The sequence below is a fragment of the Scyliorhinus canicula genome, chromosome 11, assembly GCF_902713615.1.
Source record: "Scyliorhinus canicula chromosome 11, sScyCan1.1, whole genome shotgun sequence".
NCBI lineage: Eukaryota > Metazoa > Chordata > Chondrichthyes > Carcharhiniformes > Scyliorhinidae > Scyliorhinus > Scyliorhinus canicula.
In genome coordinates, this window is record NC_052156.1 from 115,607,683 (window position 1) to 115,627,122 (window position 19,440).

General features: G+C 46.1%; 1 protein-coding gene across 18 annotated transcripts in view; it reads left to right on the forward strand.

The window, feature by feature from the left end:
* Positions 1-19,440, forward strand: part of eps8a (epidermal growth factor receptor pathway substrate 8a) — a 200,908-nt gene that overhangs the window by 88,079 nt on the left and 93,389 nt on the right. For 14 of the 18 annotated variants that reach the window (XM_038811132.1, XM_038811140.1, XM_038811136.1 and 11 more), the window contains one exon: positions 15,532-15,610. The exons of the other annotated variants lie outside the window; for them this stretch is intronic. In XM_038811132.1, coding sequence (XP_038667060.1) covers positions 15,549-15,610 — 62 coding nt within the window. In that variant the 5' untranslated portion in view covers positions 15,532-15,548. The remainder of the gene's footprint in view (positions 1-15,531; positions 15,611-19,440) is intronic. 18 annotated transcript variants of the gene reach the window in all.

Genomic DNA, 19,440 nt, shown 5'->3' on the forward strand with positions numbered 1-19,440 from the left:
TTTTTAGAAAATCATTAGCGCAACACACCTTAATGTGCTCTTCAGCTCTAATATTTTGCTTGTGTGTTTATTTTACTCTGCTAGTTAAGCGATTAGGATTTTATTTTGAGTGTACTTTGCTCTCCCCTTTGTTTGATTTTTGAGCTGTTGTTAATACTACCTTTTCCATTGAGCCTTGTGACCATTCTGTTTAACCTTTCCACTAGGACACAGCCTGGTTTGGGTGAAACCTGTCCTTCCTGTCGCAATACTGCTGGCAGTGTTCCAACCCGTCTTTGCCATACCATGTGTTCAACTCTTTAAACCTGCCTCTTACTACATCAATTTACACATGCCTAGATGATAGTCCAGAAATTAAAACCCTTGAGGTCTTGTTTGCCTCTAGTTCCTGGTATTCCCCAACAGGCTCCTGGAATTCCCCAACAGGCCCTCTTGCATATTCTTCCTTGTGTTGTCACAATATGAAAGCTGAAAAGTCGTCAAGTTTTTTTTTCTCTCTTTTTTTTGGCAGTAGCTTGGTTCTCCAACAATTGAGAGTAGTATTTCAGGGTGTTACCACAAATAGTTTGCCATGTTGTGAAGATTAGCCAGTTCTTTGCAGGGGCAAAGGATGGCCGTGCTTCTTTCTCTCTCTCTCTCCTCTTCCCCCCCCCCCCCCCCCCCCCAAGCGAATCACGTTCACATGTTCTGGCTGATGGCTGAGTCCAAAGCTAAAGGTATTCTGGCCGGGGTTCTCGGATGTTATGTCCGAGATTCTGGGGTGGAGGTAGTAATATTTGGAATGTCGGAAGATCCGTGTGGGGAGAAAGGCTGATGTCTTGGCCCTTGCCTCCCTGATAGCCTGGAGATGTATTTTGTTGAGCTGGCATGATTCGGAGCTGCCAAAGGCGGTGGTGTGGGTGAACAACCTGGCAGAATTCTAGTTCGCCTTACGGGGGATGGAGATGGGGTTGGCCCGTAGGTGGAAGCCGTTTATCGATTTCTTCACGTGAATTATGGCAACAACGGGGGGGAGGTTGCTTCCATTGTTTTGGAAGGGAGGATAAGGGGAGAAAAACACTAAGGGGGTGGGAACGTTGTGGGATTGGTATCGGGTGTTTACATAGAATTTACAGTGCAGAAGGAGGCCATTCGGCCCATCGAGTCTGCACCGGCTCTTGGAAAGAGTACCCCACCCAAGGTCAACACCTCTTCCTATCCCAATAACCCAGTAACCCCACCCAACACTAAGGGCAATTTTGGACACTAATGGCAATTTATCATGGCCAATCCACCTAACCTGCACATCTTTGGACTGTGGGAGGAAACCGGAGCACCATGTGCAGACTCCGCACAGACCGTGACCCAAGCCGGAATCGAACCTGGGACCCTGGAGCTGTGAAGCCATTGTATGGGCCTGTGTTTTTTGTTCCTGCGGATTTCTGTTTTTGCTGGTTTTCTGATGTTTCTATGTACATATGCAAAATGCCTTCAATAAAAATATTTTTAAAAATAGTTTAGCCATAATCAAACGCTCTCTATCCGAAGTCTAGATGGTGAAATGTTTCCTATCGAGGGAGAGATCTTGAAATATTTGATCATCAAGGGAGATGAGGGTTGCGAGACAGGTAGAAAAGTGGAGTTAAGGTCCCAATCTGATCATCCACAATCTTATTGAATGGCAGAGCAGGTTTGAGGGGCTGAAAGGCCTCCTATTTCTTATGAACCGGTTTTCAGTCTGCTGCCGCCATGTGAGAAAAAAATGGACCACAATCCTAAAATGAACTGTCGCTTTCTTTGTAACGAGCAACATTTATGTTGAAGGCAGTGATTAGTTTTGTAGTTTAGCTATAACTGCTGCATGTGATTTGATGTTCACAATCTACTTTTTGAAAATTCTTTTTGCCTCTCAATCAGCCATCAATACAGCCAGACTGGGGGTAGCACGGTGACACAGTGGTTAGAACATAGAACATAGAACAGTACAGCACAGAACAGGCCCTTCGGCCCTCAATGTTGTGCCAAGCCATGATCACCCTACTCAACCCACGTATCCACCCTATACCCGTAACCCAACAACCCCCCCTTAACCTTACTTTTATTAGGACACTACGGGCAATTTAGCATGGCCAATCCACCTAACCCGCACATCTTTGGACTGTGGGAGGAAACCGGAGCACCCGGAGGAAACCCACGCACACAGGGGGAGGACATGCAGACTCCACACAGACAGTGACCCAGCCGGGAATCGAACCTGGGACCCTGGAGCTGTGAAGCATTTATGCTAACCACCATGCTACCCTGCTGCCCCAATAGCGCTGCTATCTCATGTCGCCGAGGACCTGGGTTCGATCCCGGCTCTGGGTCACAGTCAGTGTGGAGTTTGCACGTATTTCCAATGTCTCACCCACGCAACCCAAAAAAGATGTGCAGGGTAGGCCAATTGGCCATATCTTTTTATTAAAACCGTTAAAAATATATACAAGACCAAACGGTACAAACACTAATTTTGTGTTGGAGAAACAGGGTACCCTCCCCTCGGTACCAATGTACGGGGAGGGGGGGTGGATACTCTGATTATTAAAACAGTTCACAACACGTTTCTACAAAAAACAAATGATACAAGCACTAAACTTTGCACTGGAGAGACCAGACACCTTTGCCTCTGTACTAACAGAAGGGAAAGGAAGGGGGTCGTGGGGTGAGAGGAGAAAGGAGGGTGGGGGGGGGAGGGAGGGAGTCGAAGTGTTGGTGAAGGGAGTTGCAAATAGGGCACTGCCTAAACTATCTATGGAGGCAGAAATAGAACCTTCAATTATGATGTGCCAGATTCTGGGAGTCCCGCAGAGGGAGTGAGGGGCAGCAGAGTGTCAGGTACGAGTGAGACCCGCACCCCGCTACAGAGCGTCTCATTCACCCTGAGCTCCCGACACTGAGCGGCTGACAGCCTTCGGACAGTTGCCCTCCGGGCCCGGGTCCTCCTCCGCACTGAATGCGGCGGGCAACACGGGCCCACCAACCAACTCAGGGGCTGCCTTGTTCCCGCCACCAGGATCATCGACAGGAGGGATCTCCTCGGGCTCCCCCTGGGGCCCCTTGCCAGCGGTAGGCAGCGGTGCAGATGGCTGGTCACCAGAATACCCCGAATACAACTCCGGAAACAGTTCTGGGATGGTGGCAGAGGTGCCCGAAGACAGCGGACAGAGGGTCTTCCAAACTATTACCCGCTGAGAACCTAATAAGCAGGAGGTTATCGCTGACCCCCTCCCCTGAGAAATTGAGCAAGTCCTGGGTGCTAAATTGTGCTGGTGGAACGGGCCCTATCGGGTCCCGTCTGACCCCGAAGCACCCTGGTCGGGGAACAGCGGCAGCTGCTGGGATTTCCTCACCATCCCCCCACCTTTTTTCTTTCGAGGACTGGGCGTGATATCTACGGAAAAGAACCTGGACTGATGCCGTTTGCGGGGGAGAGGGTCACACACCGGGGAGGGCTCTATCTCTGGAGGCCCCTCCAGGCTGACTCCTTGTCCCTCAATGCTTCTCTCCAGAATTTGTGGCTGGGACAGAGCACCCTCTGGTTCGAGGTTGTGCACCTCGCTACCGCCACCCAGAGGGGGTTGCGCAGAAGTGTCGCCGGACCCGGCACCCGATGGAAAAATGTCACCGGGCTGAAGGTGTTGCTGGGTGATGATGGGGTGAGGCCTAATGGCTGCACCCGAGTCAGTAGTCAGGGGCATTGGGTCAGTCAGGGGGTCAAAAGGATCCAAACCTGATCGCTGGCGAATCGCCCTGTTGGTCTTCCTCTCAGCCTTCCGGCTACGCAGCTGTCCCCTCAGCTCCACAACAGTGGAAGTAGAGGGGGCGACGGCACCATCAGCGGCAGTGTTCGAGGTGGGGTAATTGTTTCTAATATGTCCTACCTTCTTGCAGGCGTGGCACCGCATGCCAGCCGCAGACCAGAAGATGCGGTAGGCTTTGTCCCCAAAAGAGATCTCAAAAGTCCCTTCCAGGACCACCTCCCAGGCCAGGCAAACAAAGACCTGGTGCCGGAAGGAGAAAATATGCTTGAGGGTGGGGTCTTTGAGGCTGAGCGGGAGTAGTATCACCCCTGACCGTCCGTCCCCCAGTTGATGGAGGTGGGTGAGGAGGAGCTCCGTGGGAATAAAAGGCGGGACATTAAAGAGGATAACTCTCTCGGCAGTGGCCTCCAGCAGGTCCACCGCCAGGTAGATCCCTTTTTCCAGGGCGAGGTGGACCAGCCGCTCGGCTCTCAAAAAGAAGACAACTTTGCCATACACCTTCGAGGCTGCAACAACCTCGGCCATAGCACAGACGCAGGCCTCGATTGACATGGTGGGGTGGACGTAGCACTTCACCCCAAGTTTTTGGATCATGTAGAGGGCCCCACCACTGGCGTAGGCGGCGTAGTTGCCATCCCGGTCAGTGGTGGACGATAGGGGAGAAAGGGGAGGGAGAGAGTAACTGAAGGAGGGGGGGGGGGGGGGGGGGGGGGGGGGGGGGAGGCACAGGAGGATGGGGCACAGGAGGATGGACTGCGGTGTGCCCCAAGTACAAGGGAGGAAAGGGGAGGGAGGAGCAGGAAGATTAGGCACAAAAGGACAGGCCGGTGCCGAGGAAAGTCTTGCGGGCTGGTCCCCAAAAGGTCTTCGATCCAGCAGCGGGTGAGTGGGGCACAGGGTCTTCAGCCCAGCAAAGGCCTAGCAAAACAGTCCACAGATATTATCCCGTCTCGGTGTTATCGGCAGATGAAAACAAGATAAAGTCCAGTTGCACCAACCTTCCTCTCCTCTTCGTCCCCTTCCAAGTGGGACGCCTCAGGACATTGGGCTCTGTAGATGAAACAGGCAGCAAACTGCAAACAGTCCCAGCTCCAAGGGACCTGTAGATGGAACAGGCAGCAAACAGTCCCGGCCCCCCCTCCTCTCCCTCTGCTGCAGGCTCTGGAAATACAGGGAGGCAGATAGGCAGTGATTCAACCCAGTCCCAGGCTGGAACTCGCTTATCTACTCCTGGCCAGGCCAAACCTCCACATGTGAAGACTGCTTTCAATCTCTTGCAGCTCCCTGCAACATCCGGTGAGCTTCAGATAAACCAGGCAGCAGCAAATGTCATCCTCCCTCTCTCCTTTCTCCTTCATCTAGGCAATTCAGCAACCACCAGCTTTGGACACAGCAGCCACTAAATTACCTCTTAATTGGGAGAAAAGAATTGGGTATTAGAACATAGAACGATACAGCGCAGTACAGGCCCTTCGGCCCTCGATGTTGCACCGACATGGAAAAAAAAACTAAAGGCCATCTAACCTACACTATGCCCTTATCATCCATATGCTTATCCAATAAACTTTTAAATGCCCTCAATGTTGGCGAGTTCACTACTGTTGCAGGTAGGGCATTCCACGGCCTCACCACTCTTTGCGTAAAAAACCCACCTCTGACCTCTGTCCTATATCTATTACCCCTCAATTTAAGGCTATGTCCCCTCGTGCTAGCCACCTCCATCCGCGGGAGAAGGCTCTCGCTGTCCACCCTATCTAACCCTCTGATCATTTTGTATGCCTCTATTAAGTCACCTCTTAACCTTCTTCTCTCTAACGAAAACAACCTCAAGTCCATCAGCCTTTCCTCATAAGATTTTCCCTCCATACCAGGCAACATCCTGGTAAATCTCCTCTGCACCCGTTCCAAAGCTTCCACGTCCTTCCTATAATGAGGCGACCAGAACTGTACGCAATACTCCAAATGCGGCCGTACTAGAGTTTTGTACAACTGCAACATGACCTCATGGCTCCGGAACTCAATCCCTCTACCAATAAAGGCCAACACACCATAGGCCTTCTTCACAACCCTATCAACCTGGGTGGCAACTTTCAGGGATCTATGTACATGGACACCGAGATCCCTCTGCTCATCCACACTACCAAGAATTTTACCATTAGCCAAATATTCCGCATTCCTGTTATTCTTTCCAAAGTGAATCACCTCACACTTCTCCACATTAAACTCCATTTGCCACCTCTCAGCCCAGCTCTGCAGCTTATCTATGTCCCTCTGTAACCTGCAACATCCTTCCGCACTGTCTACAACTCCACCGACTTTAGTGTCGTCTGCAAATTTACTCACCCATCCTTCTGCGCCCTCCTCTAGGTCATTTATAAAAATGACAAACAGCAACGGCCCCAGAACAGATCCTTGTGGTACGCCACTCGTAACTGAACTCCATTCTGAACATTTCCCATCAACTACCACTCTCTGTCTTCTTTCAACTAGCCAATTTCTGATCCACATCTCTAAATCACCCTCAATCCCCAGCCTCCGTATTTTCTGCAATAGCCGACCGTGGGGAACCTTATCAAATGCTTTACTGAAATCCATATACACCACATCAACTGCTCTACCCTCGTCTACCTGTTCAGTCACCTTCTCAAAGAACTCGATAAGGTTTGTGAGGCATGACCTACCCTTCACAAAACCATGCTGACTATCCCTAATCATATTATTCCTATCTAGATGATTATAAATCGTATCTTTTATAATCCTCTCCAAGACCTTACCCACCACAGACGTTAGGCTCACCGGCCTATAGTTACCGGGGTTATCTCTACTCCCCTTCTTGAACAAAGGGACCACATTTGCTATCCTCCAGTCCTCTGGCACTATTCCTGTAGCCAATGATGACCTAAAAATCAAAGCCAAAGGCTCAGCAATCTCTTCCCTGGCTTCCCAGAGAATCCTAGGATAAATCCCATCCGGCCCCGGGGACTTATCTATTTTCACCTTGTCCAGAATTGCCAACACTTCTTCCCTACGCACCTCAATGCCATCTGTTCTAATAGCCTGGGTCTCAGCATTCTCCTCCACAATATTATCTTTTTCTTGAGTGAATACTGACGAAAAGTATTCATTTAGTATCTCGCTTATCTCCTCAGCCTCCACACACAACTTCCCACCACTGTCCTTGACTGGCCCTACTCTTACCCTAGTCATTCTTTTATTCCTGACATACCTATAGAAAGCTTTTGGGTTTTCCTTGATCCTACCTGCCAAAGACTTCTCATGTCCCCTCCTTGCTCGTCTCAGCTCTCTCTTTAGATCCTTCCTCGCTTCCTTGAAACTATCAAGCGCCCCAACTGAAACTTCATGCCTCATCTTCACATAGGCCTCCTTCTTCCTCTTAACAAGAGATTCCACTTCTTTGGTAAACCACGGTTCCCTCGCTCGACCCCTTCCTCCCTGCCTGACTGGTACGTACTTATCAAGAACATGCAATAGCTGTTCCTTGAACAAGCTCCACATATCCAGTGTGCCCAACCCTTGCAGCCTACTTCTCCAACCAACACATCCTAAGTCATGTCTAATGGCATCATAATTGCCCTTCCCCCAGCTATAACTCTTGCCCTGTGGGGTATACTTATCCCTTTCCATTTATTATTCCATAAATTATTCTAAATTTATATTTAAAAAAACCACTGCCATACTGGGCATGAATTCCCAAAAGTGACTAAGTCAAGGGCTGATATTTGCAGTGGCACAATTTACTTTTCATTTTTGATTTTGTGAATAAGGAACTATTTTTCTTTCTTCAAAAACTATCCATAACTGTGAAATAGCAACAAACTTGGTTGAGTGACCTTTTCAGATTTAAGAGGTTTCTTTAGTGCTTGAGCTGTCAAGTACGTTGATAATTCACGCATAAGCGATGCATACGGTACTAGCTGTGTGTGTATACGTGAGAGAGAAGTGCGTTTTGATTTTTTTCCAATTAAGGGCCAATTTAGCGTGGCCAATCCACGTACCCTGCACATATTTCTGCACATATTGTTAGGGTGAGACCCATGCAGACACGGGGACGATGTGCAAACTCCAAATGGACAGTGACCCGGGGCCGGAATAGAACGTGAGACCTTAATGCAGTGAGGCAGCAGTGCTAACCATTGCACCATTGTGCCACCCAAAGTGAGTTCCCGTTGAAGAGCAGTCGAGTATCATGTTGCTTGGGTTTTGATGGGAAATCGTAGCGTCCTTGTGATATGAAGATTTGGCTGAAATAGTTCCCTGATACCTTAATAATCTTATTTTGCATTTAATTCAATCTCTGACATGTTCAGGTGCATCTATGCTGCATGAATCCAGCCTGTAACCTCTGATATGCTTAGATGCGTGTTATAACCCGACCGGAGTATCTGTAACCCAAGTCCCTGTGGCCTCACCTGAATACGATCTCTCTAGATGAGGGGGCAGAGCCACCCCCTTAAGCCAGGGGCTCTGGGACTTAAATACCCCGACCCAAGTATGGGCAGGACAAAGGAGACCCTTTGGGGTGTATGAGGTGGAATGTCATCGTTGAAATAAATTTGAGTTTTTCTTAAGTCATCGTGTCCATGTCGTTGCTCGCCTGGAACTTAACAATGCATCTATGTAGCCTGTAACCCATGGTCGAATAGGGAGCAGCAGCATAAAAGTTTTATACTAAGGGAATAAGTTTAAAAGGCTTTATATGTATAACTCTATTTACTATAAAGACAATCATTGAAATTTCCAAGAATATCAAGCAATAATAAAATCCTTTCAATAAAATATTCCACCATTGCATTGTGTTAAATTATTGAAATAAATTGTTTTTAAAAATTGCCATGATTTAAATTTACGCAAGTAATGTCACTTCACTCATCAATTCAATCCTGTTGTAGGAAAATTGATGTTTAAGGATTTGTTTTAGTTTAGTTTACTTACAGTATGTCCACTCAAATACAATTTTATGCTGGATTCTGGGCGACGAGCTCATCACATGATTTGCCCTGAGCACCACACAAATTTGACAAGAGACAAAGAACATGTGGCTCTTGAAGCTAGTAATGCAAGATGTCAAGATTGAACAATTACTGGCATGAACTATCCACCTCCCTAGCAATTAAAATTATCAGTTCTGTTCCCAAATTCAAAATCCTATTGTGCAAAGAAAAACAACCATTAAAACATTCAGCCTAATGCAATAAATTAATGCAATTCCACTTATGATTGTTGAAGGAAGTCACTTCATTTCACATTGATTTTAGAATTAAGTTCTGTCATTAACTTTTGCAACTCTGTAGTTCTTTGATCTGTAAATGGAATACATCATTTTTAACACACCAATCTCTTTGGAGCATTGATATGTATTTCATATAGACATTGGGTAATTTCTGTAACTAAGTTTAATTGACTTGTACCAAGCACTGACAGATACCACAAAAGCATAGTATAGCAAAGCAGTTGTCTCAGCAAAAACACATCAATAAGTGCCTGTTTTAATGAAGTCAAAGTAGCAATAAGACATTCCATGCTGTCTTGAGTAAAAGCAGACATGAAAGCTATTCTCAGAGGCAGCACGGTGGCGCAGTGGGTTAGCACTGCTGCCTCACGGCGCCGAGGTCCCATGTTCGATCCCGGCTCTGGGTCACTGTCCATGTGGAGTTTGCACATTCTCACCGTGTTTGCGTGGGTTTCGCCCCCACAATCCAAAAATGTGCATGCTAGGTGGATTGGTGACGCTAAATTGCCCCTTAATTGGCTGTCATTATTACGTTCAGTCTGATGTTCACTGTGAATTGCCTACCCTTGAGAAAGCCAGTTTGGTCCTCTACGACCACCTCCAGTGTGCAGCCCTCCAGCCTTTTGGCCAGGACCGTTGCGAGTATTTTCACATCCACATCCAGCAGTGAAATGGGTCTATATCATCCACATTCCGTTGGGTCTTTATCTTTTTTGGGTATCAGTGTAATTGTTGCCTGCACTAGCGTTGGGGAGGGGGGGGGGGGGGGGGGGGGGGGGGGGCGGTGTGGCCAGGGTGTCCCTGCCAATGGTTTCTCGAACATGCCCCTTAGGTGTGGGGCCAGGACTGGCGCAAATGTTTTGTAGAGATCAACCGGGAACCCATTGGGTCCCGGTGTCTTCCCCGCTTGCATGGAGCTGATGCTCTCCATGATTTCTCCCAGATCTATTGGTGCTTCCAGCTCCCCCTTCTGTCTTCCCCCCACAACTGGTAGTTCCAGCCAGTCTAGGAACTGTTTCATCCCCATGTCCCCGTTGTGGGGCTCGGAGGTGTGCAGTCCCCGGCAGAAGGTCTCAAATGCCCGATTGACCTCCTTTGGTTCTGTTACCAGTCTGCCTCTGCTATCCTTTACCTGCGCTATTTCCCTTGTGGCAGCCTGCTTTCTCAGCTGGTGAGCCAATAGACGCCAGCCTCGTCTCTGTGTTCATAGAAGATTCCCCGGGTCTAGCGGAGTTGGTACGCTGCTTTCCTGGTGGATAGCAGGTTAAAGTCCACTTGCAGCTTTTTCCTCTCTGCCAGCTGCTCTACGGTCGGGGCCTCGGAGTATTTTCTGTCGACTTCCAGAATGGAGTACTCCAGTTGCTGCCTGGCCACCCTCGCTTCCCTATCTCTGCTTACCTTGTAGGCTATGATCTCTCCTCTAATCACTTCAGTGCCTCACAAAACGTGGAGGGTGAGACCTCCCCGTTTTTGTTGTTACTAACATAATCGCCGATGGCCCATAATGCTTATGTCCCGCTCTATCTTTGACAAGTATCGGACGGCAAGGTGGCACTGTGCCGAGTACCTGGGTTCGATCCCAGCCCCGGTGCACTGTCCGTGTGGAGTTTGCACATTCTCTCTGTGTCTGCGTGGGTTTTATCCCCACAACCCAAAGATGTACAGAGTACGTGGATTGGTCATGCTAAATTGCACCCATCAAGGTGAAAAAAAATAATGGATACTCTAAATTTATTTTAAAAAATATTTGATATTTACAACTAATTGAAGGTTTCCTGAGTTATTTCAAACTGTCTCCTGTTAACTAAATGGTTAAAATCTCAAATGAGCACAATTAGAATTTATGTTCAGGACGGCACGGTGGCACAGTGATTAGCACTGCTTCCTCATGGCACCGAGGGCCCGGGTTCAATCCTGGCCTTGGGTCACTGGCTGTGTGGAATTAGCACATTCTCCCCGTGTCTGTGTGGGTCTCACCTCCACAACCTGAAACGTTGTGCAGGGTATGCAAATTGGCTATGCTACATTGCCCCTTAATTGGAAAAAAATATAATTGGGTACTCTGAATTTATATTTAAAAAAATTTAAGTTCAAATAATACATAATACATACAAACGTAAGAGTTCTGATCGTAAATTTCCTGATTATATCTTTCTATGTTGTATTTTTCTGTTGGGTAAGATTTTTGGCTATGGAGGAAATCTTATCGTAAGAAACAAGTGAGCATATCCAAAACAGTCCTGGAAGAAAATGGCTTCAAATGTTTCGAAGAATGTTGACAATGCATAAATGAACTGAAATAAAAAGAACCAAATTAAATTCCGATAAGAAAGAAACAAATTGCACTTATATAGCTATTTTTATGGCCGCTGGCTGCCAATGAAGTACTTTTTAAAGTGCTGTCACTTGTAATGTCGGAAATGTGGCAGCCAGTTTGCGCACAGCAAACACCAACAGCAATGTGATAATGATCAGATAATTTGTTTTTGTCATGTTGATTGACGGATAGATATTGACCAGGTTATCAGGGATAGCTCCCCTGCTACTCTTTTACATTCATCCAAGCTGAGCTGGTGTCTTGGTTTAGTTTCTCGTCTGAAAAATGTCGCCTCAGACAATGCAGCACTTCCTCAGTGTCCTTGCGAAGATGGTGGTGAGCCACCTTGAACTGCTGCAGTCCATGTGATGCATGTACACCCGCAGTGCTTGTTCGGAAGGGAGTTCTAGACTTTTGGCCAGTTGGGTTTTGACCAGCGGCAGTGAAGGAATGCTTTCACTTCCAAGTTGGTTCCAAGTTGGAATGGTGATATGATTCTAAGTCAGGATGGTGTGTGTCTTGGAAGGTAACTTGCAGGCAGTAGCATTTCCAAGCATCTGCTGCCCTTGCCCGTCAAGGTGTTAGTAGACATCTCCGTTTTGGAAGGTGCAATCAAAGGAGCCTTGATGAGTTGCTGCCGTCTATATTGCAGGTGGTACACACTTCACACTGGATGCAGTCATGTATATTAAATGTTTAAAAAATATTTTTATTCTCCTTTTTCACATTTTCTACCAAATTTACACCCACCAACAATAAACAATAATCAGCAACAAATATGTCAATCCCCATAACAATAACAACGATCCCACCCTCCCACCAAGCCCCAAACATTAGCCCGCATGTTTACAAAACAAATGACAAAAAAGAATCAGGGATCACCCATAGTCACCCATAATACACACAGCCTCCCTCCCAGCCATCCCCCCCAACTAATGTTTGATGTTATCCAGTTCTTGAAAGCGCATAATGATTAATTCCCATGAATTGTAGAACCCCTCTGTCCTTCCCGTCAGTTCAAACTTAACCTCCTCAAGAGTCAAGAATTCCAACAGGTCCCCTCGCCATGCCAGGGCACAGGGTGGAGAGGCTGCTCTCCATCCCAGCAGGATCCGCCTTTGGGCGATCAACGAGGCGAAGGCTACGATACCTGCTTCCGCATCCGTTTCCAACCCTGGCTGGTCTGACACCCTGAATATGGCCTCCCGGGGACCCGGGTCCAGTTTCACATGCACCACCTTGGAAATTACCCTAAAAACCTCCTTCCAGTAATCCTCTAGCTTTGGACAGGAGCAAAACATATGAACCTGATTAGCCCCCCCCCCCCCCCCCCCCCCCCCGCGCAACGCTCGCAAACATCTTTTACTCCTTCAAAGAATCGGCCCATCCTCGCCCTCGTGAGGTGTGCTCTGTATACCACCTTCAGCTGTGTCAGCCCCAACCTCACACGCGAGGTGGAGGCATTTACTCTCCGGAGCACCTCACACCAGAACCCCACCTCCATAACCTCTCCCAACTCTACCTCCCACTTTGCTTTGATCCCTTCCAGCGGTGCCTTCTCCTCTTCCAAAATAGGTCCGTAAACCGCTAACACTACCCCCTTCTCCAGTCCCCCTGTCGTCAGCAGCACCTCCAGCAATGTGGAGGCCGGTTCCACCGGGAAGCTCTGTATCTCCTTTCTGGCAAAATCTTGAACCTGCATGTATCTAAACACTTCCCCCTGCTCCAGCCCATACTTCGCTTCTAGCTCCTTCATGGAAATGAAATGAAAATGAAATGAAATGAAAATGAAATGCATATTCAGTGCTGCAAACCGCCCCCTAGAAACAAATCTTTTAGCGTCTTAATCCCCTTTTCCTCCCATTTCCGAAAATTTCTATCCCACCTCCCTGGCTCAAATCTGTGGTTCCCCCGAATCGGCATTTCCCTTGACCCTGCATCCAACCCGAAGAGTTGGCGAAACTGCCTCCAAATTCTCAATGAAGCTATTATTACCGGACTCCCTGAGTATTTCCCCGGGGCTATCGGGAGCGGCTCTGTTGCTAGTGCTTTCAATCCCGACCCCCTGCACAAACTCTCCTCCATTCTGACCCACTGGGAATCAACCCCTCTGACCCAGCTCCGCATCTTCTCCACATTCGCTGCCCAGTAGTAGTACATCCGCCCAGTAGTAGTACATGTATATTAAATATTGCTTCAACTTTGTGAATGACTATTCGCAAGAGGTGCAGGACGTTCAAACTATCTGCTTAAAGTTACTTTAACGTGTCCTCCAGCAGCAAGATTGAGTATTAAAAGTGGAGGTGTCCTCGCATTCAATTTAAGTGAATGCATGTTCTGGGAGGCACATTTAGCTGGGAGGGGCTGGTTTAGCACAGTGGGCTAAACAACCGACTTGTAAGGCAGAACAAGGCCAGCCTCCCCGAACAGGCGTCGGAATGTGTTGACTAGGGGCTTTTCACAGTAACTTCATTTGAAGCCTACTTGTGACAATAAACGATTTTCATTTCATTCATTTCATTTCATTTTGCTTTTTGTTCCAAAGGTTGCCTGCTTGTGTTGCAAACTATTTTGTAAACTATTGTTAAATGGTACTTGTGAAGGAAAGGTGGATTATATCACTGTAGATGTTACTTTTTAAAAATAATTCCAATCACACCCGTAATTCTTTGAACCTTGGCTGTCTCACAATATGAACTTACTGCATTCAAACAAGCTCTGTGTTATTGTTTGAGTTTATTTTCTGTTTGATAGCACTGCGTTCCCTTAAAAGGATGTAACTCTTGAGTGCGACTTCTGCTAGTAACCTTGTGCTACTTGGTTCCCTTCAGTCGAAATGGGGTGCAGTGTGCAAATGGTCCCATCATCTAAAAGAGAGAATTCTTCAAACGAAAAGGGGTCACTACTGATTTTTAGTTTTGTAAATTAATTGAACTGTTTCATGTGCTCGAAAGCTAGTGGACAAAATGAAATAGACCATTTAAAAATTCAAGAGCATTGAAGAACAACTTCCCTTGGGAGTATCATTTTCATGCGCAAAGAAATCTTGGAAATTAATTCGAAAACAAGGCATTGAAAATATATTTGCAATACTTACGTCGGCCCAATACAGACTATACCAGGGGTGGGCAAACTACGGCCAAAGGGCTTTATGCGGCCCACCAAGTCATTAAAAAAAAAATTTAAAAAAAAAAAATGTTTTTTAAAAAAATGTTTATTATTTTTTTTAAGGTTAATGGGGGGAGGCTGTTGGGTTACTTACTGGTATAGGGTGGATACGTTGACTTGAGTCGGGTGATCATTGCTCGGCACAACGTCGAGGGCCGAAGGGCCTGTTCTGTGCTGTACTGTTCTATGTTCTATATGAGGCGCCCAGAATCATAACCGGGTGAAGTAATTATTTTACTTAATATACTTTGCGGCCCTTTAAAATTGTGAATTTCTGAATGTGGCTCTTGCACGGAAAAGTTTTCCCACCCCTGGACTATACATATGCCAATTGTGATGCTTTAGTCAAGTTGCATTTTGTTGTGAATCAGTGACTGCAGTCTGATAGTTTGGACTGCAAATTAAGGCTCCAAAACAGCCCAGTTTGTCGGTTTGTGTGTTTCTGTTGTCCAGTTTTCACTATAGAATGCACAGCGGGTAAATTGTTCGGGCAGAATAATTAGCTGCTTTGCCTGGTTTTGCATGAGTGAAATCACATTCAGTGTTGACAGATTTGTTTCCCTCCCCCCACTCCTCCACAAAGCATGCATTTTTACATTGCAAATTGCCACCTGCTGCATAGTTGTCATTTGAATTTGAACATTTCCATATACCTTGAGTTCTGTTTTACATTCGAAATAAGAGTTGTGAGCTTGAGTGCGTGTGATTATGCGAGCAAATAATGTTCGAGTAATAATCGGCACGTGGGTCCCTGGTCATAAAAATCTAATCCCTGTAGATTAAGTGCTCTGAAATTGCAACAGCATAGATTTTTGCTGCTGGTTACATTTGAGTAACATCAATTTTTGAACCTGTAATGAAAACAAAATGTATCGGTATGATGAAATAAATATGAATTGTGGAGTAAATCTATCATTTATTTGTGCATCATAATTAATGGTACTTCATATGCTATGCAACACAATATTTTTAATTTTATTCACAAAGACATCATTGCTACTTCTTTCAAATTACAGTTTGAGACGAGACAAAAATGAATGGACATCTGTCAAGCTATCACCAGGAAGGATTCGGATCATACTCTTCTCCAGTGAAGTATGTTTGCCAAATTTTTCAAATGAATGTTTATACATCTCTCAAACATAAACCACACCTTGGCTTTGCGCCATTTTGCTTTTGTGTTTTTTCTTTAAATTTGAGGAAGACGAAGAACTGAACAACCCAATTTAGCTCGCAGTTCACACATATCCATTGGATTTAATTTTTCTTGCTCAATCACATTGAAAACATTTGGTGACCTACAGAGTCACTGGAGTAGATTGGAATTTCCGAAGGAAGCAAGTTATCATGTTTTTCCTCATTCCTCCTCCCCTCCCCAAGTTCTCATGGTAGACAGCCATGGTCAGAGTGCATATTAATTTCAGATTTTGTGTGTCTCCTCGTAGAGTGCTGTTATTAAGATCCGTAACCATTGCATGCTCTTTTGCTCGAAAGAGGGAAGGATTTCATTGTTATAGAATTATAGAAATTACAATGCAGAAGGAGGCCATTCGGCCCATCGAGTCTGCACTGGCCCTTGGAAAGTGCTGTTACTTCAGCCCACACCTTGCCCTATCCCCATAACCCCACCTATGATTTATTAGCCCTATCTTGTATTTCATGTCAAATCCTCCAACTCTTTTCATGTATTTGGATCAAAGAGGTTCAGGGGCTATCGGTAATGGTTACGTTTACCAGAGGCATTAAGCCCTCGTGTGGCGACTTCCGTTAGGGCGCTGAGGGCCTGAGTTCAATCCCAGCCTTGGGTCACTGTCTGTGAAGAGTTTGCACATTCGTGTCTGCGTGGGTCTCACCCCCACAACCCAAAGATGTGCAGGGTAGGTGGATTGGCCATATCTTTTTATTAAAACAGTAAAAAAAAATGCAAGGCCAAACAGTGCAAACACTAATTTTGTGTTGGAGAAACAGGGTACCCTCCCCTCAGTACCAATGTACCGGGGTTGGGGGGGGGGGGTGTGGATACTCTGATTATTAAAACAGATCACAACACGTTTCTACAAAAAGCAAATGGTACAAGCACTAAACTTTGCGCTGGAGAGACCAGATAACCTCGCCTCTGTACTAAACAGAAGGGAAAGGAAGAGGGAGGTGGGGAGAAAGGGGAAAGGAGGGTGGGTGGGGAGGGAGGGAGTCGAAGTGTTGGTGAAGGGGGGTTGCAAATAGGGCACTGCCTAAACTATCTACGGAGGCTGAAAAATAAAGAGTCTACAATTATGATGTGCCAGATTCCGGGGGTCCCGCAGAGGGGGTGAGGGACAACAACAGTGTCAGGCACGAGTGAGACCTGCACCCCACTGCAGAGAGCCTTATGTGCACCCTCTGCCCCCGACACAGCGGCTGACAGCCTTTGGACATTCGCCCTCCGGGCCCGAATCCTCCACCACACTGAGTGCGGTGGGCGACACGGGCCCACCAACCAACTCAGGGCCTGCCTTGATCCCACCACCGGGATCATCAACAGGAGGTATCTCCTCAGGCTCCTGCCGGGGTCTCGTGCCAGCGGGAGGCTGTGGCGCAGATGCCTGCTCGGCCCCCGCTGCCTGGTCACCGGAAGGCCCCAAAAATAACTCGGGAAATATTTCTGGAATGGTGGTAGAGAAGCGGTTGGGACAGAGGGTCTTCCAAACTATAATCCGCTAAGAACCTAAGAAGCGGGCAGTTATTGCTGACCCCCTCCCCTGAGAAATTGAACAAGTCCGGGGCGCTAAATTGTGCTGGGTGGAACGGGCCCTCTCTGGTCCCGTCCGACCCCGAAACGGCAGCTGCTGGGATTTCCTCACTATCCCCCCCGCCTCTTTTCTTTCGGGGATTGGGCATGACATCTATGGAAAAGAACCTGGATTGACGCCATTTGTGGTGGAGAGGGTCACACACCGTGGAGACCTCTATCTCTGGAGGCCCCTTCAGGCTGACTCCGCTAAATTGGCCCTGAATTAGGGGAAAAAAGATAATTGTGATGGTTCATGCTACAATCTCTTCACCTGATAATTTGACTCCTGATGTGATCCTTTATCAGAAAACGTTGTGTTCAGCTCCATGCAGAATGATTCATCTCCACCAAATACATTGGGCAAATTATTACATTGAATCAGCTACTATTTATTCCTTAACAAATTAACATTAGTGCCGTGTTGACCTTTTTTAGGCAAGTTATTTTTTCCATGATCCAAGAATGTATCTATTTTAAAGCTGTACAGGAATGTTTTGTCTAAAGGCTGATCACCAATTGGAATAGCCAAATAGTGTATAAACATGTTATCACAAACTGGGCAGAGCTGATTTTGTGTAGATATTCTGTATACTGCTTATACATGGAAGATTTAGGATTTGTTTGTTGCTAATGATACCTTCCGTAAATCTCCATTCAAATAATGGCAGCTGTGTATTTAAAGAATCAGCAAAGAACCATTCACTCTGTACTTTAAAAATATTTTAAATGCACTTAGTCATTTCCTCAACTTAACTTCAGCCACGAGAATTTAAGAATGTGTTAAAAGCAGTGCCTGCAGTTATGTTTTCAAATTAGCAGTTACTGATATATAAAAAGAATTGAATCTATCTGTACGTTGCTGAAGCTTCACTTTCTGAGATTTAAATAGATTTGTCTGTAGCAACCAACATGACTTTGGTTCAATGCCTCCAGTCATCAGGTTTGTCTTCATACTTGGGTCTGCACTCAAAAGGGAGTATAGAAACTTCAGATTACTGTTCAAGCGTGATTTGTTGAGGAAGATTTCTTCCACAGCATGAAACAAATCACTAAAGGGGATTAACTGGTCATTATCTCATTGCTCGCTGTGATCTTCCTGAGTGCAAAAAAGCTGCCTTGCTTCCTACATTGCGATGGCGAAAATACTGGAGAACTCTATTGGCCGTAACGTGAGGATGTGAAAGGCTCCATACAAATACAAGTGCTTTGTTTTTTTTTCTCTTTAAATTCACAACCTGCAGTACCTTACGTATTCTTACTGCCAGACTGTACAACCGGCGTTGTAGTTCCTGGTTTGAGACTTGTAAGTGCAGTATTGTTAAGATATCTGATTAGACCCTAACATCTGTTGCGATAGAGGACAAGAACCCCCACCCCCCAACCAAATTATTTTCTTGTAAAACTTTGAGGAAAGGATACGTCACCCCAGGAGTGATGACTTTCCACAATTAACCACATCAACATCAAAGAAAATGGCTTTACAATTATCAGTTTAACAGTTCCCAAAGGAAAAATTTACACTTCCTATCTATATCTGCTACTAACTCCAATTAAGTACACGAAACAGTTCAAATGGCATTTATAAATAAAGTTAACAAAACCGGTTTACTTGCTCACCTTCGGAGAGAGTTCCTTTCAAGAGCAGATTCAGTACATTTCTGCTCAACCTGGCAGCATTTGGCAAAACTGCTGTTCAACTTAAAATCCTTCTGTCTCGTCAAACTTGAATCCAATGACAAACTGCAAAACTATAGACAGACCTGGCTCCTCCCATTAATCACATTATAACATGACTGCCACAGATGTGACATATAATGTATATGAATTTCTACATTTATCACAATATCGCCACATTCTTTGTCATTCGTGAGGGCTAGACGGGCTAGACCGGTTTCAAGTTTCCCATATCCGTTACTGCTACTTGCCCTTCCCCATTTTCCGTAGTCAACAGCAACAACTTGTTGTGCTAAAGGTGTAAATATTAAGTGTTCCAAGATACTTCACAGGCACATTACAAAAAAAAGTATGACACCCAAGTTGTATAGGAGATTGTTAATCAGATGTCCATTACTCAGTTCATTTGAAGAAGACAAAATGATTCTTCCCATTGCACCTGCAAGAATACAGCAATGAGCCCTATTGCTAGTGGTGTACA